The sequence below is a fragment of the Melospiza georgiana genome, chromosome 6, assembly GCF_028018845.1.
Source record: "Melospiza georgiana isolate bMelGeo1 chromosome 6, bMelGeo1.pri, whole genome shotgun sequence".
Taxonomy (NCBI): Eukaryota; Metazoa; Chordata; class Aves; order Passeriformes; family Passerellidae; genus Melospiza; species Melospiza georgiana.
In genome coordinates, this window is record NC_080435.1 from 21,152,095 (window position 1) to 21,178,024 (window position 25,930).

The 25,930-nt window shown below is 42.1% G+C and overlaps 1 protein-coding gene across 1 annotated transcript; it reads right to left on the bottom strand.

Annotated features, from left to right (window-relative positions):
* Window positions 1-250: 250 nt before the first annotated feature.
* BUB1B (BUB1 mitotic checkpoint serine/threonine kinase B) lies at window positions 251-25,586 on the bottom strand. Its single transcript, XM_058026831.1, has 23 exons — window positions 25,504-25,586; window positions 24,063-24,245; window positions 23,657-23,716; window positions 23,284-23,428; window positions 21,728-21,924; window positions 21,476-21,645; window positions 21,168-21,361; window positions 18,425-18,516; window positions 16,389-16,615; window positions 16,005-16,117; window positions 15,354-15,451; window positions 15,017-15,069; window positions 14,125-14,209; window positions 13,637-13,754; window positions 12,857-13,143; window positions 11,794-11,951; window positions 9,653-9,799; window positions 9,415-9,530; window positions 8,982-9,143; window positions 8,144-8,286; window positions 4,871-5,042; window positions 4,402-4,508; window positions 251-791 (listed from the first exon to the last, which is right to left on the bottom strand). Exons 2-23 carry the CDS (start codon window positions 24,203-24,205, stop codon window positions 602-604), a joined length of 3,177 nt encoding a protein of 1,058 aa, XP_057882814.1. The 5' UTR covers window positions 24,206-24,245; window positions 25,504-25,586; the 3' UTR covers window positions 251-601.
* Between the last annotated feature and the right edge of the window lie 344 nt (window positions 25,587-25,930).

Below are 25,930 nucleotides of genomic sequence, written 5' to 3' on the forward strand. Positions count from 1 at the left end.
CCACTTCTGACTTCATCTACTTCTTCTTGTGGCAACTTTCTACAAGAACACGTTCCAAGTAGAATCATTCAATCTGTATTCAAGTGTCCAGGAAATCCCACGTAGTTATGAAAGCTGCCACCAAATGAGGGGCTTTTGCAACCAGCAGCCACAAAATATTCCCAGTCAGGCAGCAGCACTCCTGAATGGATTCTAAATGAAGTCTTTTGAAACCATTTGATAGCAATGTTAAATATGATACTCGCTACCAAAACACAACTTTATTGATTATACACCAATAAAAGACCAATTGAATGCAGGACAAAGACATTTCAAAGAGTGTGGTGCAAGTTAGGTGTTAAATTTTTAAGGAGCTGTACAAGAAGGGGAGGTGGCAGTTAGGACAAACAATTTTCTCTCACAAACTGCTCCGACACAAAAAAGTTCATGTAGAGGCTCAGGAGGTTTTCCATACACTCATGCAATAGAAACATTCTTGAGCACGTCCCATGTGAAGTATTGCAGAAATGGCTCCAATCACTCTCATGTTTACATTTGAAAACATAAGAAAGCAACAACAAATTCTTCTCTAGAATACAAAATGTGTTTGTTTTCTATGAAGTCACTGGAAGTTCACCAGGAGGAAAGTTTCTCCCACAGCAGCTAAGGTCAACAAAAGTCGTTCTTTGAAAGAGCTGTCAAACATTTCACTGATTTCTTCTCTTAACTCCCTCAGCAGAGGTACTGTGGACTTACCATCTGCATTCAGAATTCTCTCAAAAAGTTTACTCCAGAAATCACTGTCAGGAGTCCTAAAACAAACAGAGCAGCATTCAGTGGAACAATACACACACACACATACATATATATACAGTGTGTCTATCAAGGTCTCAATTTATATTCAGCACCAAACATCCTGGGAGAACCATGCCTGAAATAATAATTTCACTCACCTGAGTAAATATAAAGGAAAACTAGGAATGTGTTGCTCATTTTTTATGTATGGACCCCATTCTCTTTCTCCAGTAGGTTTCTGGATAGTAACTACACAGGTCTAAACCAAATATTTATACAGTTACCTACACTAGCATACCTGACCACTACCATCATTCACACTAAGCCACAGCAGTTTTAGTTTACAGGAATTATCAAGAACATTTTTGAACCAAACAACTTGGGAAACTCCTTTCATGAATAAAGGGCAGAGGTAAATCTTATTTACCCACTTGCAAGCTAAGTTAATAGGGCAATATTAAAGGAAAGCTACAAGAAAAAAAAAAAAAAAGAAAAAGGTGGTTTAGAGCCAGTTTTGCTTCCTTTTTACCCCGCCTCCATCTGCAAGAGTTCTGTACAGATAATATTTTGGAGACAATTAATAGTAATAAATCCCCTCTCTCCCAGATGTACCCACACAACACGCATAAAAAGGTTAAGTGACTCATTTAAGTTTCAGAAAACTGATATTAGAGCAAACCCTTTGTTCTTCAGTTTTGCACTGCTACTGACTACTGAAGCATTTTTCTCCCTCGAGCTAGGAGTTACAGTGGCTTTGAAACAAATTATCTGCCTCTGCTTTATCTAAGTGACTCACAAAACAGCAGCAGCCAGTCTCAGAATGAACCCAGCCTGTACTATTTGTGCTATTTCACTGGTAACTCTTATATTTGCTAAAATAATCAATGCAGAACCTAACCAAGAAAACAATATACAAGACTTGAGTCCATTTTCTTTGTGGGATTAGATGAGCAAGAGGTGTGGCACAGGAGATGAAGTGTTGCTAAGGAGGTGTCAAGAGTTCCAAGTGACAAAAATAGTCCTAAAAATTCAAATGCAGCTTCTATATCCTGCTCACATAAACCTACACAGATGACATTTCCTAAAATAGTAGTGAAAAAAGAAAAAAAATCACCATATCCATTCCTTAATAATGGATTTTTTCAGGTAAAAATCCTCCCCTGAAAAACAGGCTGTCAGTATTATACTTGAAGATTAAAAAAACAACTTGATCACAATTTACCTTCTACCTTCTCCTAAATCTCTACCACAATGTTTCAGTGGTTTCCATTCATTCTGTCACCTTTTAAGTGGGTTCTCTTTTATTGAAAGCCATTGACCTTGGAAGAAAAATGTTGTGCTCTACTCTGCAATTCCCCATTGTTTTGGTAATTTGCTGAACTGGTAGTAAAATCAGTAGCTCTTGCAGTCATTCTGCTATATCTACATTTATTTAATAAAAATAATAAAATCCTGTTTAAAAAGCTTTCTTAAGATAAGAGGATCATGGTTGTTGTATTTAACCCCAGTCAGCCTTCTAGTAAGAAGCCTTATTTCTAGCTGTCAATACCTGAAATCTCAGAACATTTTTTGAAGAACGTTATTCTGTCAATAAAATCCTTGAAAAAAAATACCCCAAAACAAACCACCAAACAAACTCAAATGAACCTCAAAGAAATAAAAAAACCACTTGAGAACTTTGAACACAGAGGACAGAAGCAATGCCATCTTTACAAAAGCAGAATTACTAAAAGCAACAGGAAGAAGAATCCTGTGTCTTGGGGGTTGTTACAGTGTCACCAGCACGTGTAGCTGTCTGCACAGGATGAAGAGCAAAACTGATCTCCATCAGCTGACTCTTCTCCCAGGGAATACTCAGCTGTGGAGCCTCTTCTGGTGGATGAAGGCTCCCTACAGCAGTGAATTTGCTTGTCACAGATTACTTGAAAGCTTCAAACTGACTAGAGCAAATGTCATCAATCAATAAGAACTAGACAGACTAAAAGATCCATGTGTGAATGGAAATGGATTCAGTGCAAATTCCTTATTCCCACATAATGAAATAGCTCATTTACACTGTTGGTATAAGACTTCAATGTGTAACTAAAGCACTTATGCAGACATTTATTGGAATAACTGATATTGAAGAGTAAGTATAGATAATAAATGATAAGTCTGTAACACTTCAGAAGCAAAGCAGAAGAGAGGGTGGAAAATGAATTCCTTATTTGTACTCTGAACTCCCAAATTATGAACTGATGCATGCAGGGGAGCAAGAAGCCATTACAGCCTGGTTCCAGCTCCACAGAACTTGTGCCCAGGCTTTATCTTCTTCCTGCTGCGTCTCCTGTAGCCCTTCACAGGTCTCATTCCTCAAGACTCCCTCCAATTCCTACCTCAGCCAAAAATCCTAATTTTTTCAATCCAGCATCCCCAGCTTTGACTACAATTCCTTTCCAATACACTCCTCCCCTTCAAACTCCACTGAGGGACAGACAGCCCTATCCTTCCCAACTCAGACTTACTATTCCTCTTGCTCCAGTTATCCAGACAGTTACTGCTCTTTTTCCCATACCCACAACCTGATCATGTCCCTGACACCATGTCCCAGCCTTCTCATCTCAGGCTTTATGTGGCTTCATCTGCAGTAGCTCAATTTAATCTCCTGCAGAATTAAACAAAGGATATCATAGTAGGAAACCAGACATATACGCATTAAAAAAAAAAAAAAAAAAACAAGACATTTTTTCCTCTGTACACAGCTTAAGAAGATTGGATTTTTTCCAAAGGCTGAATACAGCAAACTGGGAGATGTAAGCAGTGCAGGTTGCTAGGGAACTGGACAACTCCCACGCTGTAGTGGGTTTTCTTAAAGCAATGGTCCTAGGAGTGATCCATGATCCTGAATCAGATACCTGTCCAGCAACTGCTGTCATGAGTGCACAGTTCTGGAAAATCCTTATGAAATGCCAAGGCAAGAAAAGCTGCAGTATGTGCCTAACAAAATAAACAACTGCTCAGTCTAAGAACAAACAAAGGGCACAGGAAGGCAGAGCAGACTGATAGTCAAAACATGCAGCTAAAAGTGAGCAGTAGAATTTAATACCTGAGACAAACAGCAGCTTCCAAAAAGCAGCTGTTTGCACACTTGCATCTTAGATGACAGTTTTAAATTATTTTCTTTGCTGCACAAGTGTACTGTTTCTACAGCTGTTACACCCTGCCATCAGTGTCTTAGTAGAATGAAAGAAAAAAGCAGAAAGCCAAATGAATCCATTTCTGAGGCAACATGCTCATGTGATCTCTGCCCACCCACTTACAAACTTCTCCAAGCTTGATCTGTAAGGTGCTGACTAAGTCAGTCTCATCTGAAAGGATGGAAAAAGCAAAATCATCTCAACCAGATTATTCATATTCAACTTAAAATTGTCTCCTACACAGCACTGAAGCTACCAGTGAACAAGTCCAACAACTTCAGAATTTCAGGCCCCACAAAACTAACACTTTCTGGCAAAACCAGCCCCAAGTTGCTGTACATTCCAAGCTCTGAAGATAGCACAGTCTAAGCTCTGTAGATAGTATCACTATAAAGAAAATGAAGTTAGAGGTCTCTTCTTTCCCAGCAGCCCCTTCTGCAAAAGGACTTACTTGGATAAGTCTTGGCTGATTTTCCAGATGGAATTCTCCTGATAGACCTGGATATGGTCCCCAAACAACAGCAAATGGACTATATCTGCAATGCCAACCAAGTCTACCTGTAATCACAACAAACACCACAAAATTCAATGTCTATCACTTCCTGCTCTTACTGCTTTCACACATTTAAGTTGGAAGCATCTTTACACCAGAATCTTCCAGAAACCTATTAAGCAAGAAAACTTCAAAAGGTAAAATTCTGTTTTCATTGTAAGTTTCTAAATAAATACGTTAGCTACAATCACTGAACAGCACTGCTAATCCTTTCACTTAATGCCAAAGAGTCCATCAGATGCAAAATTCTCTTTATTCAGTATTTATTGATCAGAGCTTTCCACAGCACTTGTAAATTTTAACTTAAGAAAATAGGTTTTATAAAGGAAACACAGAAATTAAGATGTCCTACTAAATACAGACTCACCTGATAAGGAAGAGAACTTTCTGCCAGAAGCTGCTGTCCATGAGGGGTCTGAGCTGTGGGAAAGTTATAGGGCAAGCTGACTTGAGGCAGTACCCTCAAATCCAGGCTGTGAGAGAAATCCACCACCTTCAGAGCATTTGGCACCTCCTCATTAGAAAAGGCATCGCAGATCCTGAGCAGAAGAAGCACATTAGGCAGAAGACAATCCAACAAACTTTTGCTTTCTTTCAGAATTAAATTGAACAACATGGTGAAGGTGAGTCTTAGCCATGTCAATACTCCCCTCTGATGGCTGCTGTCAGAACTACTGCTGCTAGGGCTGCCCTGGATGGCAAGAGCTCACAGCAGGGAGCTTGGGGATGATAGCGCTGTCTCCACAGTAAGCAATAGGAAACAATAAAGAGTTGAGGATGATGCTATTTTTGTATTTGTCACAGTTATCAGAAACAAAGTCTGTGGACTGTGGGAGTAGTGTGATGCCTTTTCACTGGTCCTGAAATGATGAGCCAGACACAAGTGATAAAAAGGGGTTATCTTTGGAAGGATCCTTATGGTGCACAACACGCCAGATGAAAAGAGCTGAAGATGCACACATAACGAAGCAGATACAATTTTTATATGTTTAGCAAATTAGCATAACTGACAAAAATCTTTAATTAGAGACATAGGTAATTCTCCCTGGTTCCACCCATTTCTGAACAACCCCCCTCAGATGGGAACTAAGATTTGTTTATGAATATGTGTCTTGAAGAGCTGGTTTTCAACCCTGGCTCTCAATAAGCCTAACCTTGGACCCTGGGGCTTGGAGCCACTGGGGAATTTATTTTGTCTTTCTGTCTAATAGAGTAGGTTAAATGCTAGCTATTAATGCAATAATAGGCTACAGAGCTATAAACATACAAATGTAAATAATATAGAGAATAGATAAAAGCAAAAAGGCAAGAATCAATTTGGAATCAGTGTAATGTTTTACACTTCTCCTTCTCCAAATCTCAAAATACTTGATACAAAAAAATAATTAAGCTTGATAATACTTCTACAAACTTCTCCTAGTCTACAGGTGAGGTAGGACAAACCAGAAGAGCAGGGAGGAGTCTCTCTATTGACAACTGCCAAGCCAACAACATCTACATATCACAGCTCTCATGAGTACTCTTCTTACATACTTGTATGCTCTGAGCTTATTTTGTAAGTTGTACTATGCACTTGTCCTTTTGCTATCTGAAAAACTCCCAAACCATTACCCTAAGTTTTTGGCAGTTGTTTGTTTTGTATTTGCCACACAGAAATACAGCAGGAGGTATCCAAGTCCATCAAGCCACTCTTAGATCAGTGACTTCCAAAACAGGAGACACAGCACCCTAAGGGATGCCTAAGACAACCCATTGCAGGATGTGAAGAAAATATTAGAACTTGCACAGTACAGGTATGTACTTTATAAATAATTATGTAAATAAGTTATTAATAAAATAACCACAAAGAAATGAAAAGTAAACTATGTTGGGAGCATGTATGTTAGATGACTGTAAGATCCAAGTAAATTTAAATTTAATAGCTATTTTTAACATATCAATGATAACTAAGAACAGCCCCAGTGAATTTATGTAATGGAATTATATCTGATTCATTAGACAATCTGGTTACTGACTTCCCACTGATGCCTGAAGTTTTTAGCTTTTATGTATTTTTCATGTATTTGTAGTTCTGTAGACTGTTAAATGACTCAGTGTAACTTCCAGTACTTTTCCAGCTTTCCTTCCCACAATGAGCAGGCACTTATTAACACATTCCTAGAATTTTGCTGTCTTGCTTGTAAGTTCCCCAAGGACACTTTATTTTGTACCATGTAATCACTGGCATAATAAAGGTAGGAGAGGAGGGCAGAACCCAAGGAGATTACAAACCAACTGCTCCTCTAACTGGACAATATTGACCAGATATTCTAATTGCCTGATCTTATCAATTGCAAGGATCTAATCTGGGACACTGGTTTTTGCCATATTATGTACCTGAAGGCACTCAACCTTCACATAAATGTTTGCTTCTATATTAGCATTCTAACATGGTCTGGAAAAGTTTCTGCTTTATTTCCAGACATCACCACACTTAGTTCACAGATCACATTCCAAGGGATACGTGACTTTGTTAACATAACATGGGAAAGAGCTTAAAGAAGAAAAATAGGTGGGTGCATTAAGGTACAAGCTGGACTGCAGAGGAAGCTGAACACGTTGTTTAGAATATCTGGATATTCCAGTCCCACCTGTCTTCTGTCTTCTGATCTCCTGGGTTTCAAGTATGCAAAGACAAGTTACAAACTATATTGTGACTTGCATTAGTGGTCCAAAACCTTGGTAAAGCAGAAACTTAAAAATACAGCAAACCATAATAGCAAAACCATTTTGTTGAACATGAGTTTTACAAAGTCAATTATACTACTTCTACAGGAAGGCTTATTCCTAAATTAAGTGTTTTCAGTCTTATCAGAATACACTGGAGCCTAAAAAACCTGGACTGCAGAATTAGGCTTGTTTTGCCAGTGGGCAGGTTCAGCACCAGAGGCACAGAAACCAGCTTAAGGAATAGTGTAATTTTCTATAATGCAAGACCTTAAAGAATTACACGAGGAGAAGTTCAGCAATGCACCTCATCATTGCTGCCAAGGATTGCCTACAGCAATGAAGATACAGCACCAGTTACACCCTAAGACTTCACCATCCCCCAGAGCCACACAGCAGCTGGGGGACCCTGTCACAGCCCAGCACTGGAGATCCCCTCCCAGAACTGGGAATTCCTACGGGTGTGTCCATCCACAGGCAAAGAGGCTTCCAACTGTGCTGGGACAGGGCCCAGCTTGACCAGGGGGCAATAAACAAACTCACACCTCTTCCAGTGCAGGAACATCTGGGGTCAGCCTCCTCCTGGGTTCCTCCCAAAGCCTGGCTACGGCTCAGGGAGCAACCCTCAGAGTTGCCTTTTCTCCTATATCCCCAAACCCCAGATGTGGCCTTACCTGGTTTCTAAATACAAGAAAGTGAATACATGTTTTGACAATGAGTGGATACATAGATGATAGTGCTAATGAGTCTTTGTAAATGTATATTTCCAACAAATATAACATTTGGTTGGAACATCATCTAGAGATCAGCTTTGGCTCAGGGCCTGCTGTTCAGGCCTCAGTGCTTCAGCTCAAGGGTACAAGTTACAGCAGCACGGGAGCTGTAGCTGAAATGACTGTTCTGTACCCTCCCACACTGACATGCAGAGACAAACCTGTCTCCCAGGAAGAACACCTCTGGCCTCAGATCTCCATGGACAATCTCAGCTTTGTGCAGCTTCTCTACCACATGCAGAAGATCATGAACAACCACGAAGATGATTTCTTTTGTGATGAACTTACGGTCACAGAGAATATCCTGAAAAGAGAATAAACATCGTTCTCTGTACCCTTCTACCTTCCATTAGGTGAAATATTTACAGCTCATTTTTTGTTTCATTATTTATTTGTACAGAGGTAACAGTCCCACCATAAATTCACTATAATCAGATTTTGCCCAGACAGAATTACAAGAATTGTAAGCTAGGAAACATTATTATTCAAAACTGGACAAAAGACCAGGAGGAGGAAATTGAACTGAAGACTGAAATCACTACTGAATTTCAGTCCTATTTGTATGCAACAATTCAAAATGCACTTACAAGACTTAAAGGGAGAATCATTCAGCAAGACATTAATTGCTATGACCTTGCTGTAGCTGACTGGAATGTATTGAAAGAGGTCAAATTAAACAACAGCTTTAGATGCAAATCTCGCTGTGGAATAACATGTGGTTTTTGGCTCCAGTCCTTTATGACTCACAAAGACAGAAAATGTGAAAAATTGGTTCAAGATTGTCTCGGAGAAGCACATGATCTATGAATGAGAAACCAGACCCATCTGAGGCATTAACAGACAGCCCTGGTTTGTATACAGATAAAGCCCAGAGCATCTGTATTGCAGATTAGACAGGAGAAGCTCTTCAGCAAGCAGCATAACACCACTCCAAACTCACTACTGGCACCCAAGCAGGAGTTTGGAGCTTCCAACTGTCCCTGGTTTGTCTGTACTGACCCTCAGTGTGAAGCAATTTGTATCCTTGTGCACAATGGCACAGCCATCCTGGTACAGGTAACAGCTGCAATTCTCACTGAAGCTCTGGTCAAAGTCAGAATTCAAACGCTTCTGTAACTCAAGGGTGATATAAAAATCCCAAGGCACAGGCTGAGAATACACCTACAAGAAGGTACATAAGAAGAACATTTATTTTTGGAATAAAGTGAAAATTGCTCATTTTCATATTCTTCTCATCCTCTTTTTTTTCCCCTTCCCACTTGATCAAGGAAGACATTTTTCACAGTCAGAAACTTTTAAACTATATCCTCAACTAGGAAGAGGACTCAAAGTAGCAAACTTCTTGCATGGAATTCAGAAATTAAAAGTTTATATTAATAGATGAGATTTTACCAGTTCACACTTCTTGTACAATAACCATCATGTGTGTTACCTTTATTGCAAATCCCTTTGCATCCAACTGGCAAATGCATCCAGTTGGAATGGCAAAAAGCATCTTGTATTCTTCATCATTCCAATATTCCATTTTGATGCAGTAAGTCTCATTTCCTGTGTGGAAAGTTTACATTCATAAACTGTCACAGTAAATACTCTTCCCAAGTCACTCCCCACCTGTGGCACATAAAACTAAGAGGGCACAAACTGCACTGCAGAGGGTCTGGCACACCTACCCAGCTCAACATCTTTCTCAGGCTCCATGTGAGGCAGAGCTCCAGCCTCCAAGTGAAAATCTGGAGAAGCAGCCAGTGATGACAGCACAGAATCTAAAAGCTTTTTACGCTGTTCAGGGCTCCACGGGAACTGAGCCACATCATCATCTAACAAAACAAACAACATGTAGAGATGAGCTGAACTTGTGTTCTCTCTCTGCAATTTGGTTGTATCTGTCAGTAAAAGTAAGCTGGATACTGGAAACTTTTGATGCACATTCTGATTTACTATTCATCTCTTAGCAAGTCAACTCATCTCTTTCCAATAGTTCTGGGAAGTCAATGTGACCCGTGTCTTCAAAACTGCCTTAGAGACTTTTATCATGAGGTCTCAAGGATTCTACTGTAGCATCATGCAAAATGTATCTTTCACAAGAGACAAAGCTCTGAATTATTTCAGCCACAGTAGAATTCAAACTCATTCTGCAAATCAACACTCCTTTTTTAAATCTATGCCCATAGCAAGTGATTAGTTTGGGGTTTAGGGAAATTTAGTCCTTTGATTATAGCAGAGGTTTGATGTAAGAAAAGGAAAACAAAGTTGGACTCCAACTCTGTTGTTCTTGGCAATGCTAAGAATTTATTGGCTTCTATGTCCTGGAAGACACCTGTAGGACTGGACTTATTTTCCTTCTTAATAGAACATAAGGTCATTCAATAGATGAGCTGATCTGTAAAAACCAAGATAGCCCCAATGTTTACTCTGCTTGATCATTTGAGATAAAACACAAGAACTAGATAGCCTCTACTGCCTTCTCCCAAATGCCATGGCTGAAATGAGGGAGAACATTTTAAACTTTCACAGTACACATGTAAGAACCAGACTATCTACTGTTATGCCCACACTTATTTGAAGAGCATTGCAGTAAGCACTGCTCAGGAAGCAATTCTGTGAAAGAGCCAGGAAATAGTGTAGGCTGGAGGCTACAATGTGTTCCAAGCTTTTGCCATCACAAACCTAGGAAATTTACTGGCATATTTTGTGGGAATAAACTGACAGACATCTGAAGTAACTTCTATTTTTTACACGGTATTAAGAATTACTATATTCAGGGTGAGAGCTACAGTTCAAGGGAGATGTGAAGAAATCAAGAAACAAAGGAACTGTAAGGATCCAAAGTTTAAGAAAAGACCATTAAAACATCTGAACAAGTGTTTTCTTTTTTTTCTGAAGAGATTTTTCATCTTGTTCTAAAGTTTAGTACATATGATAAAACAAGACAAAGATCCATCCAAAATATCCCAGCTATTTAAGTGACATGATTTCTAATTGTATTTTCCTTCCAAGTCCCAAGCATGCTTCATCATAAAATAGTGTGTAGGCACATAAGAACATAACTCTCCAGAGCAGATATACTGAAATTTCAAATACACAATTCTAATAAAGCATCATAAGCCAAAACCAAAGGAGTCAAAGAAAGTTAAACACCTTGAACACCATCATCCAACACACATCTAATTCCCCAGGCCAGATTTTGAAGGCTTTCTGGGACCATTTCTGTTCTAACTGTAATCTAAATATTTAGAACAGAAAGAAACAAATGTCTTTAACTGGAAGAAAAATAAGCAAAGAAACTGACAATTTTAAGTATCAGTACTGCTTTCCATCAATAGGAGTAAGAAGGATACTGTGAAGCAGCACAGCAGTTTACAGTATAGTTAAAATGCAGATTTAAACCAAAATTATGCAACTTGCACCAGACTCCAAATTCCTATTCATTCTTTTCAAAGTAGTAGCTTATCAGCAGATCAGGAGACACACAATATGATGGCAGAGAAAAAGAAAGACAGACCAAAACAAAGCTACCTTAGCAGTTATTACTGCATCCAGCCCAAGTAATTTTGGAATTTGACCTCATTACTCCCACAGACTGTGTGCTTTACTACCCTAAGTAACTTCTCTGTCACCTTAATACTGACATGCTTGGGATGCTGCCAAGAAGAATCCTGTACTGCTCCTCACTGCTGCTTCAGACAAGGGAGACAAGCTCAGTCACAGTAAAGGGAAACACACAAAGCAGAGCAGAAAGGACAGAAAAATCCCCACATTTAGTGACAGGTGCAAGTTATTTGTTGTGAATGAAATTCAGTTTAGTACTAACCAGTAACCCCTTCAGCAGGCAAGCTCTGAGCCAGCTCCAGTTTCTCACTGATCTGCAGGTCTTTAATAGCAGATGTTTGTGTAACAGAGGACAGAGAACCTCCTGAGACTGAAGCACCTGATGAGTGAGTATCTTCCAGGCTTGCTTCCATGATGGGGCTGTAAATAAAGCCATCAAGTACTCAGACTAAGCAAAGATACAAGTTGTAGATAACATCACCCCATCACCCCGGGGACTAGGAGAGGACACTGTGCACGCCCAGATTTAATTAACATGAAGAAATTCTTTCCCATCCCTAGCAGAAAGCCAGAAGTCATGTCAGAGCTTCATTTCAGTTTTGATGATTGATTATACTCAGAATCTTAGTCTAGAGATTTCATTAATCTTCTTTTCCACCAAATTTAACTGCTACAAAAGAAGACATCCTGAATATTTATCACTACCTTTGCTACGCAACTTCAGTGCTTTCAAAGCAGTGAAGGGTTGGGTGGGAAATATTTCTTCCTAATTATAATCAGCAAGGTTTTCAAGGAACCTCCTAAGTAAAAAACACATTCAGCATGGTATGCATGTTTACATCCTAAGAGCCAGCAAATCAACTCAGCTCTAGATTAAGAAACTCCCATATGCCAGATGACTTTTCTTCACAATGATAAAAAGGCTTCTCTTCTCTCCAGCATTTTTACTCTGTAGAAGAACTAAAGTACAAACACTATAATCATTTTATATAGTCAAAATAAGTACAGGAGCCAATAGTATAAAAGGAACTGATGATTCTGCTCTTCATGTTTGATAATGAAGATAGAAAGCATTTAATAAAATTCTCTGAAAGTTATTTGGTTAAAAAAACTTGTACTAAAGTCCCATAGCACTAATGAAAAAAGCCAAGTGGGCTTGCTATTTCCACTTCAATCTGCTCAAGGCAAAATGGACCCTGAGCTAAAGAAATGGCTCTCTCCATGATATTCTGGTCTTTTCAAAAAACTCCTTCCTCAGCAACACTAAAACCACAACATGAAAGGCATGCAGGAGAAGGGGCTGTAGGTCCTTTACAGTTATTTACCTCAGTTTCTTTACACTGAGAACTTCACTGAATGCCTCTTCACCCACCGGTGTCTCCTGATTCAGAGCTGCACTCCTGGATTCTGGACTATCTTCCTTCAGCTCACCCTGAGAGAAAGCAGGAGCTGGGACTCTCTGAGCTCCCACCCCGTGAAAGGGCGTTGAGGCCAGGTGGGCAGCCCTGTTAAAGTCACACGTGTCCTCTGGGTTGGCACAAAGGGTCTTGTTCTTGTAGGAGCCCGTCACAATTGCATCCTCACTCAAGCGTTCAACTCCATTCAGCTCATCCTGGAAAAAAACACAAAACACAGTGAAAGCCTCCAGACTGTATGACAAATCTTTCTTTATTTAAAAGCTGAACATTTCTCTTCCCTTTCTTCCACTCCACTGCCTTCCAACATGAACAGGACTTTCATCCTTCAGGAATTCTACTTGGCACAGAATCCCAGAATGGCCCAGGTCAGAAGGGACCTTAAAGACCATCGACTTCCACCCCTCACCATGGCAAGGAACACCTTCCACAAGTGCAGGCTGCTCCAAGCCCCATCCAACCTGCCCTGGAACACTTCCTGGGACAAGGCAGCCACAGCCACAACAGGATATTTCCTGTACAAGCTCACCATCACCCCCTTCAATTACTGCCATGCCAGGCAGCAGTTTAGAATCCTTGCTGCTCACACGTGATGCCAGTCCAGCCAAGCTGACCCAGCCTGACAGCAGCACAGGCTGCCTCGGTGTCTCCTGGGCAGGAAATCTGCCATGGCCCCAAGTGTTTCCTTACACAGGCTCCTGCTCCTGCTGCTGCTGCCGTGCTTTCCTTGGCACTCAGAGAATCCACAGGATCACGAACAGCGAGAGGCTGACGGGCACTTTTCTCATGGGCACCACCTGCTGAACAACTAAGAGGAAGTTACACTCAGTTACATATTTATTAGAGCAGCTGCCCATCTCCAACAAATTCCACTCAAGAGTTTAAGTCTATTGATCATTCCCATCAACCAATTTCTACTACAGAACTAGCACTAAGCCACAGATACAGCTCTCCAGAATGAAGCAAGTTCATAGAGCAGCTTAAATAGTTCTAAGTTGAAGACGAAGAACAGTAGTCTATTTCCTCATCAGGGATTCTGACTAATCAAATAAAAAATACCAAGATAAACAAAACAAGACACACACACCCCTACAAGAAGCAGTTATTTTAGCTGCTACAGCAAGGGTTTGATGCTTCCGTTTGCCTTCCCTCTGAAATCCATTTCTTAATAATTCTACCTTGTATTCTGATTTGTCAAAGTAGAGGATTCATCAAATATAGAGAAAAATGGAACAGCAGCGGGTGGGGGAAGCAGATCTACACCTGTAAAGAAAAACCAAGAGGCTCTATCATATCCACAGTTCTTCCAAAATAGCATATCCAACTCTACTTAAAATAGTTAATATGCAGTTCTAAAAGTACTGCTCCTAACATGAAGCTACAGAGCTGGCATATAAAGAAACCCATTTTAAAAGGTTTGGTTTTGCCACGTTAATGAATCACCCCTTTACCACCATATTATGTGAGCTAACTTGCTGTGTTTAAACTATTCTTCAGAATTTGTACATTTTTCTGCAAGACTGTCTTATTCCTTTGTTTCTCCTTAGAGTTTAAAAATGTATTTCCACTGTGGCTGTCTGGGGATTCATCAGGAGTCTGGATAACCACTGTCAACAACAACAAAAGTCACCTCTGATCAGAAGTAAAGTTCTTCAGGATTTGACCTTCCCAACAAAACTTATCAAAATCAACAACATACAATTTTGGAATGTATTCCACTAGCCAAACCTCTGAGGAGAAAGGACTTAAGGTACTTATCAATTTCATGATAGATTTAAACTCTTCTGAAATGTTACTGAGACTGCAAACATAAAAGATGGAAGAAAACTTTGCAACTACTGAAAGAAAAATGCTCTTCTTCTTCTTGAAAGTCCTTTCAAATAGTGACAGTTCTCAGATCTCAGATGCTCCATGATTTGCTCAATAAGGTAAAAGGCACTACTAGCACACACACTGTCATTCTTCTAACCCACCTAAGCTTTGGGTTTTACTTTGCTGCCTTCTTGGTATTCATGGAACACTTCCCTTTAACCAGACCTTCTTGTTAATGGTAAAAACTTGACTACTTACGCTCAGAACAAGATGGTTTATGTAGTTGAATATCTTCATAGACCTGGAATTCACTGTGAAAAAGATAAAATAAACGAGTTTGTATTCTACAGACCTTCAGAAAACCCAAATAAACTCTGTGAAAAAGGCAAGCCAAGATGACAAATGCTTCTTGCAAGAAGTTAAGATCCCTCAGACAAATAACCAAACAGATGCAGGAAGAGCACAGATCTTGGTTACATGCCAAGGCTATATTCCATTCTAGCTGAGAAAACAGGCTGCTAGTGATCCATGTTACTAATTGTACCTACACAGCCTCACAAGTGTTCTCCCTGCTGTCACCAAACCCCTCTATTACCTTTGTGACTGAGGCTGTTTCTCCCCATATTCTTTTGCACTGGGAAAAGAAAATCCTTGCATTCCCAAAGGTGTGGAAGCTGCCATTACCTCTGCTGCCTGTAGAAACAAAGCCACTTTTCAGTTCTACAGTGGTTGCAAGCCTACAGAAATGCTTGCAAGTGGTTGCAAATTCTACAGAATTGCAAGCCAGGCAAAAAGGTTCAAAAACATGAAGATATTTCCATGTAGCCATTAAAACCCTGATAGAAAATGGTTGCCTTTGGCCAGTTTTATTTGTACTTAGCTTACCTGCATGAAGAAAGTAAAGTCACTTTTATTGCATAGTGAAGTTAAAAGGCATCATTTACTCTTTGCAACCATATTTATACTTTCATAGGAGATTTTAGTTACCCTGCAACTATTAAGGACATATGTAAGCAGTTCAGCAGCTTACAAAGTCACAGCTCTGTTTCATTATTTAAAGTACTTACTGGGAAGGCATTGTTTTGGAAACAGAGAAGGAAGAGATAGAGAATATAATGTACTAGTGAAGAATCCTTTCAAAAGAAGTTTAAAATGTGTTAGAATAATATCAGAAATTCTTCCTTTTGGCTTTCTTGGGTACTTTTATTTAAAATTGCAGCTATTTGCAGTTAAATGAGGACAATACCTGTTCATGTGGCTGTTGCTGCTTGTCCTCTTCTTTCTTCTTTAATTTCTTTTCCAGCTCCTCAATTTTCCTTTGTATTTCTTCCTTCTTCCGTTCTATGGCTTGTATTTCATCTAAGAAAAAAACACCTCTAAGGCCCAGTGCCTATTTCACATACAATTGGTGGCTGCAGCCTAAATTGTCAGGGGCCGAAACTTCTGGTGGTCTTTCCCTGTCCCACAGCTCCCACATAAAGCTTTTGAATGTGTTACTGTATCTGCACCTCACAGCAGTTAAACAACTACTCCTGTAGAAACAGAGAAGCAGCTGCAGGAACAGAAGCAAATACAATTTTATGATTCCATCAGGAATGCCTTACTTGCTCCAGCCCACTTTGGAACATACCCTCATCTTTCTTTCTCGCTTTCTTCCTGTAGATTTCAGCTCGGATCTCTTCAAAAGAGAATTCATCCACTCCAGCATAAACTTTCTCTTTGCAGTACATCACCATCTCCTTCTTGGCCTGAGCATCCTGCTGCTGATGCTGCACTCGCTGCAGGGGGTCCTCCCGCTCCTCAGGTTTGCGAGTACTTAACACAGAGTTTATGCTGGGCTCAATTTTACAGGGAGTCCTGAAAAAGCAGCAATTTATTACTTAGGTTCTGTGAACTTCACTGTAGCACAGAAAAGCAGGCATGGGAGACAACAGGACTAGTTTCAGAATCTAGTTTTGGAGTAAAGACATTCTGTTCCATGCTTAGAAAACATACATGAGAAAGCTGGAATGAGTAACACCAAACTACTCAGAATTGCATGGTAACTAAAAAAAACAAACAACAACAAACAAAACAAGACAAATCCAACCTAAAGTGTCTATAAGGTACAGTCAAAAACAAATAAAATTCTTATGATGTCTGAACTGCCCAGCATCCTGCAGCAGGACCTGGCCAATTTAGTTCCATTGAGCTGTGTGACGACCACAGGCACGACAGTCCCTAAACTCTGGTTTGTAGCATGATTATCTGGGAGAAAAGGGACACAGGAGAAAAGGGACTTAAAAATGGACATTCCTGGGGCAGATGAAACCAACATGCTGATTCCAGGAGAGAAGAAACAATGCTGGTACAGCTTTACACACATCAGCAATCCAGCTGACTTCAGCTGGATAAATTCAAATCTGGGAGTGATCATACGGCAAACAGGTGCTCCAAATATTTGGGGTTATAAAGCTTTATTGGAGGAGTGTGGGAATCAATACAAAGATCCCAACAGGGTCCTTCTGCCAAGAACCCTGGATGACAGCTGATGGCATGATTTGTATCACATTTAAACAGCTACAGCATAACACTTCCACATTTGAAGGTAATAATAGTATCATAAGGAAGTGGATTCAAAGACAGAAAAAAACACCCAAAATCTAATTTTAAGATTTCAACTACATAACTTAAACCTACATGCCAAGTCTCTGCCTAAGGCCCTTAGAGATAACCTAGCCTGGTGCTCAGTTCTACCCACTCTGTCCCTCTCCCTGCTATGAAAAGCTGCTCCCTTGGTAAGTAACAAATCTCCATCCCAGAGAAATGGGCATGCCAAGAGATTTACCCTCTGATGTGCCATCACTGACTTCCAGGAGAAAGAAATAGTCTTACAGTTTAACAGGAATGCAGATTTTACACATCTGTCAGCTAAACCCTGGCACAGCCACGGGCAGAGCCACTCTGCAGTCCACAGGCAAGCCCTGCTGCTCACCACTCCTCAGCATTCCTTGGTTCCATGCAATTCCAACCCCTGGGAACTGTCTGTAATACCAAACAGTCTTTGCCACTCCTCCCTCAGAAGGAGCCTGTCTGTTCCCTGGCCATCATCAGCCACAGAAAGGTAGAGCAACCTTGCAAAACAATGTGTTTCCCTCTGCTCTAACTAAACCACCCCATCTCCTGGGATTTATCAGCATTTCAGGGAGCACTGTACAAGCACCACACTCCCTCCTCCACGACCTAAGCAACACTGTTGGCATGGCAACTCTGACAGCTTATTGCAGAATAAAACTCCAGATATGCTGAGCACAGAGTTCCCAAGACAGAAAAAAAACAGCCACAAATCTGCCTCCATTTGGGGCTCTTTCACAGCAAACAGCACCCTAAGACACAGAGCTTGTGCTTCTGTGTAAACACACTGAGCTAAGCTATTAAGCTCATTAGCATATATGAATATGATACAGGCCCCCACATCATGAGCAGCACTGAACACTCCCCATGTCCTTATGCAACCTCTGCTGAAGCCTCTGTCTTCAAGCTGCAGCACTAATTGCTTCCAGCCCGACAGATTTTTAAATTCTCCCAGCTGCAAGAGAGGCTTAAGCACTCACAAAACAAGTCCCACTTTCAGGAAGCAGCTTTGAGAATCCCAGATGCAATCCCCCATCCCAAACTCAAACTCACATCATTTGTGGCTCAGCTGACTCGTCCACATAGGGGGTGAAACTGGGCACTGGGGGGGGCACTTCCAAGCCAGAGCTCCCAGTCCTTCCACGCTGTGGAAGGAAAGGCAACATCAACAACACAGGGATTCATTTCAGTCTCCACATCCCTCTGCATTCTGCATCTCCCTTTCCCTCATCTACTGCTCATCTGGGCATTTTCTTACATAGAAAATTAAACTTGATGGAGACTTTTCCAAATTAATTCCCTTCTGACACAGTCACAGCCCACCAGCTGAACACTGGCACCTAAAAGGCTCCTCCTGCACGTCCTCACCAGGCACAGCTCCTCTTATTCTGAGGGAATGTTTATATATATTGAGGGATATATATACACACATTATCCTGGTCAGGCTGGGTATTCCTTATTTTCCACAGATGCCACAGTTGTCATTTTACAGCCAAGACTGTCGCAATTCTATGATAATATTCACTCCCTGTCCACCAACAACCTCCAGACTTGGAGTTTGGTTTTTTCTCAGTTTTCCCATCAGAGGCCATTGCAGCACCACAAAAATCCCTGAACAGTTTCTGAGGTCCATTAGTAAAGAGAAGAGGTGGAATTTGGTCTGGCAGCACACTACTCTCATCTGCCTATTTCATCAGACCAAGAAAATTTACATGGTGGGAATACTTCACAAACTCACTCCTCTTTTCCATCCTTTCCCAAACTGCTTCCTGAGGCATCTTGAAACCAGCAGTAAGAGAAATCCCTTCTTCCCTGTGCAGGTTTTAATATGTCAGAGCATTCACCAAAGGTTATTCTTGCACTGCCCTTCAATGGAGTGGAATTAAACATCCTTGCCTCTTCTGCCAGAAACAGGATATTTTATTTAATTAAATCTAAGAAATTTCATTAAGAGGGGAGCAAAGACTACTCTAAGGGCAGACACTAAAAGAAATATGGAAGCATTCAGAGACCAGAATGAATGTTTTAAACAGCACAAAGAGACTGGCAAAATAAATTTTATATTAATAATTCTTCCTCACTCTTCTCAGTTATATAAAATCTATGATTTAGTCAACTTTTCCATTCATGTAACCAAACTGCTTTCTATCTGAAAAGAATGTTCTTGGAGTTTTCAAGAATTTTAGCCTGGTTGCATCCCTCCCTCATTCAAGTTTTTCTTACCAAGCTCCACTTATAACAATGTCCATATTGAAAAGATGAAAATACTTTTATTACCTCAATGCCTGAAGTTGTTAGCTTGTATGTATTCTTCATGTATTTGGACTTCTGTAGACTGTTAAATGCCTCAGTGTAACTTCCAGTACTGCCCCACCTTTCATTCCCACAGGGAACAGGCCCTTATTGACACATTCCTAAAACTTTGTTATCTCTTGCCTCCTACTTCTCCAAGGACATTTTATTTTGCAATCAATGGCATAATAAGAGTAGGGGGGGAGGGCAGAAGCCAGGGAGGAGATTACCTCACCAGCTGCTTCTCTCATTGGACAACATTGGCCTGATATTCCAATTGCCCAATCCTATCAACTGTAAGGATTGAATTCTGAGCTGGGTTTTATCATATTGTGTCCTTGAAGGTTTGCAAGGAAAGCTTTGTTTTTACATTATCATTCTAACATGGTCTGGAAAAGTTTGTGTTCCAGCACATGACCAACAAAACAGACCACGGCGGACACAAGCATCATAAAGTCACCCTAGGGCATCCAGGCATCAGCCTCGTGCCTTTCTATTCTTCTCAGCTACAGAGAACATGGCAACACTGGGGCTTATCCAAGCACCTATGAAACAAAGCTGATCTCACAGGATTGATTCCCTTCACACAAGCTCTTCCATCACTTCTCTACAACAGCCTGAACACCTGTAGCACAGCTGTTCCTTTTGGTGTCTACTTGAAGCCATTGGAAGCTCCTCTCTGTCATCCTATTGCCACGATAAATATTCCATTGATATTGCTCTTGAATTCTTTTGATCTGCGCTCTTCTCGTTTCCTCACAAGCACTTCAAAACAAGACTTGCAGAATGCTGCACAGCCCTTCTTTGCACAAGGCAGCCAACAAGTTCTTCCTTCAGCTTCTAGTTTCCAAAATAATTCAACTCTTACATTTCTCTCTTACACATTTAACTTCTCTCCCCTTCTCTGGCTCATGTTTTGCCTCTTACATTCCTTTTCTGCCCTCCAAACATTTCAGCAGGCCACCTCTGCCAATTCTTCTCTTTAGCAAGAATTTCCTTTTCTTGAGTTTAAAACTCCACAGAGAGTTTTTCAATCTTATTCAAGCAATATCAGCCTGCTAAACTTGAACAGAGTACACATGGCCAGGGACTCTTTAGGAGAGCAACCATTCACAAGGGATGCAGTGACAGGACAAGGGGGAATGGCCTTAAGCCAAAGGAGGGTGGCTTTGGGTGACATATTGGGATGAAATTCTTCCCTGGGAGGACGATGAGGCCCTGGCACAGGTTGCCACACAGAAGCTGTGGCTGATCCATCCTTGGGAATGCCCAAGGCCAGGTTGCAGGGGGCTTGGAGCAACCTGGGCTAATGCAAGGTGAAACCAGATATCTATAAGGTTCCCACTAATCCAAACAATTTCACAATTTTATTATTAAATCTGTATTTACAATAGATACAAACCACAGGCAAGGGAGAAAGAGACAACCTCTGTGTCAGCAATCAGAAGTCATCAACTTCCACACACCTTCCTCTCTTTTCCCTGTCCATTTTGAGCCTCCTTACCCTGCCAGAGTTCCATGGTCCTGCTCTGCGTTCATTCTCCTTGCCCCTGCCAACTGTAGGTGCTGGCCATGGCCCTGCTGTAAGTGTGGGCATCTCAGGTCCAGACACAGAACTGTCCTCAAATACAGCAACACTTCGAGCATTTGGAAGCTGTCGAGAGCCCTGAGGCTGGGAGCTTCTGTTTGGGTTGATGACTATAAAGAAGAAGATTTATGTCAATTAACCTTCAACTGCCACATTCAATTGCAAATCTCACTATAAAGAGATTAAGCTCCTTCAAGAACAGGTTTTTGAGCTCTTTAATGTACCTTTAATTGCATCTCCTACACGATTGATGGGGGCTCTCTTCCCTCTGCATTTGAGTTCTGCCAAAGAAATTCTCTGAGGCTCTGCAACTTCCAGCAATCCCATATTGTCTCCATCAGGAGTATCCACAAGTGCCAGTAATGTCTGCCGAGAAACACGGGCCTGAAACTGCCTACAAAAAAAACATTGGAGAAGTCAGCATAGCCTTCCCTATCCCGGGAACCCAGGTGAGCACACCTAAGCTCTTCCCTTACTTGTGATGAGCCTGGAGTTTGTCCAAAGGCTCAGCCTTGCGCTGGAGTCCTTGCTGGAATATCAGATCAGCTTTCCTGAAGCTGCCCCTGGCCTCGAGTGCCTCTGCCCAGGTGATGTAGAGCGCGGCCAGCGTGGTGCCGATCTCCTGGCTCCACAGGTAACTGTACAGATCCAAGGGCTCGTTGCAGCAATCGCCCTGCAATGACCCAAGGATGTCGGCAATCACACGGCACTGCAGGGGCTCACAGGCAAAATCTGCATTTCAATGCCTCCAGCAAGACCCCCATGATTTCAGTACAACTCTGACAGGAACAGCTCCAAGGCCAATACACAGAATTTTACCATTTCTTATTTGAATGTGAGGTAATTCAATGATTGAATTGCACCATATTAGTATTGCTGAGAATGAACAGATATTTTAGCTTCAGATGAAGTATAGCATATTCCTTGCCACTTTTAGAACGGGTAGATTACCTCAGCAAGCTAAAGATGGGGAAAAGCTGCTTTGAAAAGCAATGGACAACAAAAATTACAGCACTGGAGAGACAGGACAGGACCAGAACACTTAGCATGCTTTGGAGTTTAAAAAGATGGGGACAGAATACAGCTAGAAGCTAAACTATCTCGTAGGACAGATATATTTTAGATGTTGTATCTTTAAATCACTTCTATCTCTCCTTAAATAAATATTTGAACTCTATTCAAGGCAGCTTTCTCAAAACAAAAACTTCTAGAGTTTGTGGCTGTCCAAAGTGAAACCCTAAAAAACAGTCTGGAAATGAGAAGCAGAATTCAAGAGTAACATTTGCAGAAAAATACATCCAATATTGCACTCATTGTTGTGAAAAATGCATGTATTTTATGATTGGCTTTTTGCAAATATTAAAATGAATATTATACGTGTTGTGTTAGAAAATAATGCTGTATTAATTTTCTTAAGTACTGTGTTAAATATAGTTTTATGTTATAAAAATAGAAACTATGCTATGAAAGATGCTTTGTTTAACAGAAAGGGCTTGCAGCGAGATGGCAGCCACAGGACACCTAAACCTTTCAGAGAAAGGGAATTTATTGCCCTCTTACCAGAAGAAACGAACTTCTTCCCGCCTTGGAGGCGCTGTTAGGATTAGAAGGAAGAAGCTGACACTGACCAGACAGAATCCTGTATTTGAATGGAATTTATGCATCATGTATGAAGTGTATGAATATGCAACAGGCTGTTGTTCTTAAGGGTTAGTCCTTTGTTAACAGGTGTCCTTTTTCAGGCTCGTGATGTCCAGAAAAAGGCACCCGGACGTCCGTAACTCTTTGTATTTATTGTCTCACATTGTCCTAATTCAATTTGTCCAAATTGTTATTACTCTAATTGTGGTACTATTTTTATAACCATTTTATTACTATTAAACTTTTAAAATTTTAAAAACAAGTGATTGGCGTTTTTCACATTGTACAACACTGTTTGACTCCTGTCACCAGAATTAATTTAGCTGTGTGCAGACAACGGAAAAGGTCCCAAGGAAAAGCAGCACCCAAGAGATGTTCCCAAAGCACTCACAAACTTGAGCCAGAGATTCAGATAGCGAGGATCTTTGTAGTATCGCTGCTGCCCGTGGAGGGCTTGCACTGCCCTTTCCAGAAGTGCAGCCAGGTTGCCATCCTTGCCACCCCCAGGGAAGGCCTGCTCTATCCACTTGATGTACCTAGAGACAGAATGTGTTCAGAGCGAGTCAGTTCTTAATTAGCATCTCTAAAATAAAAAGAGATTAAGAAAAAAATAGGCATAAATTGAAACACAATATAATAATTAAAAACCAATCATAAAACTCAGCTTTCAATTAGTTTCTTATTAAATTAGAATGTGTTTTCCTTGCTTCTGCAAGGATATGTGACCATTTACCTCTTTTTTTCTGAAATAAAGAAAAACTTACCGTTCCCACACATCCAGAGGATCATCTCCAGAGTAAAATCGTATTTCTGCTTCAAACTCCCTAAAACAGAACATTATTCATCCAATAAATACATTTGTATCACTGTAAGTCAATCTTGTATATTACAAATTAAGAGTTAATTATTAATTAAAAAGCACAGCCAAATCTCTCTACTGTTTGCTGTTTAAATGCTCCATTGCAAAATGAAAAAGTTGAAGTCTGTACTACACAACACCTGCACTGAGTAGTTCTAAAATCCTAGAGCGAGTTAGTAGCACAGACATCAGTTACTAAACTTCTTTTATGCCTTTTTTAATGCCCGTGAGATCAGTACAGTTAAAGAAGATATACATAAAATGAGGAGGGAGGAAGATAAGGGGAAAGGAGTTGTTATAACATCACTTACTGTTTTTTAAGCTGCAGAGCAGTGTGGCTGGAAGAGTCCTGCTGAGACAGTGCCTCTTGCAAGCTGGACATCACCCGTCCCTGCCTGAGGGGCTGCACATTCTCCTTGCTCAGCTCCCACTCGTGGCTGTCCTCCTGGGACATGACCACCTCTCCTCCAACCCTGAACGCTTCTCCTTTAATCCTGCACTTAAAAAGAAATGGACACCTGTACAGCCGGGTACTGACCTGAAACCTGACAGAGACAGCTTTCCTAAGCCCATTCATCCTGAATTCCTGTAGAGCCAAAACACACCGCTCAGATACCCAGCTTTTAGAGGGACTTGGGGGTTTAATTCCCCCGTACGGGAAATACATCTTGACAGTGAAGAACCGCAAGCAGGCAATATTAGCAGCAAAAGCCACTACGATTAGGCCATCTCCCTCCCCGGTGATTGCTCTTTTCCATGCCCGGAGAACCTCCCCCCCACCCTCCTCACAGGGGTTGCCCACGGCTGCGCTCCGGCCAGGGGGAGCCTCAGCCAGGCTCAGTCGGGACCCCCTGGTCCTTCACCAGTTCGACGAGCGGCTGCAGCAGGCGGGGGCACAGCCGAGCCTCGGCTCATGCCGGGGACTCCCCGCTGGCAGCCGAGGCTGTTGGTGCCCCGGGACGCTTCGCCGCACGCCGGGACCGGGCACCCCGCGCTGGCCGGGCAGGAAAATACGTCTCAGAGCGCCACAGCCGCGAGCGCCACGTACCTCATACCCTAAAGCCCCTCACGGATCCCACACAGACACTGCCCCTCACGGACCCCCAGAGACACCCACAGCCCCACACACCTCACAAACCACAGCTCCTCACGGATCTCCCAGTGCCCCTCAGCCCCGCGCCCCTCACGACCCGCAGCCGTCAGTGCCGCGCGCCTCAGTACTTAGAGCCCCTGAGCCCCACAGGAATGCCACAGCTCCTCAAACTCTATTCACATCTCACGGCTCCTCAACCCCACAGGGATCCCACAGCCGCTCAGCCCCTCATGGATCGCCGAGCGCCTCTCAAAGACGCCACAGCTCCACGCACCTCACAGCACCGAAGGCCGCCTCATTCCCTTACAGACCCCACAGCCAGGAGCCCCGAGCACCTTGCAGCTCCTCACGGACTCCACAGCTCCCCCAGATCCTCGAGGGCCCGTCACGCCCCACAGACCCTCACAGACTCCACAAGCCCTCAGCCGACGCCAGCCCCGCAGGCGCGCGGCCCTCACGGACCAAACAATTCTCAGTCTCGCGAATTCCCAGCCCCTGAGGCCGCCTCGGTCCCTCAGGGACACCACACCCCTCAACCGCCGCGCGCCTCTCACCCCACACGGCCTCACCCCTCACGGACCCCACAGCACCTCAGGCTGCCTCAGCCTCTAGCACCGCAGGCCGGCCCAGTCCCGCGAAGCCCTCTCGGCCGGACGTACCGCACACAGCTCCCAGCGGCGCGGGCCGCCCGGACCGACACAGGACCCCAGCAGCGCTAAAGCCGTAACGGCAGCGCCGCCTCAGAATTCAAACCTCTCCCACTTCCCCATTGGCCGCGCCCCATCCCACCCGATTGGCGCCGTTCTGCGTCGCCCCGGGGCATCACGGGAAATGTAGTTCCTGCCGCACCAGCGCCACCTGCGGGAAATACTAAAATTTTTTATAAACACGGCGCTCGCAGTTAATCTGAGTAGAAAGACATACTCCTGTTCCTTCTCCCGTATGTTCCCGCCCTTTCCCGCTGGTAACCACTGGCACTCACTCATTCTCCACATTATTTCTCTGTCTTAAATTCATCCTGTTATTTTTTCTGATGTGCTCACCTCATGCAACTGGAGATGTGGTCCACTTTAGTGTCACAGAAAA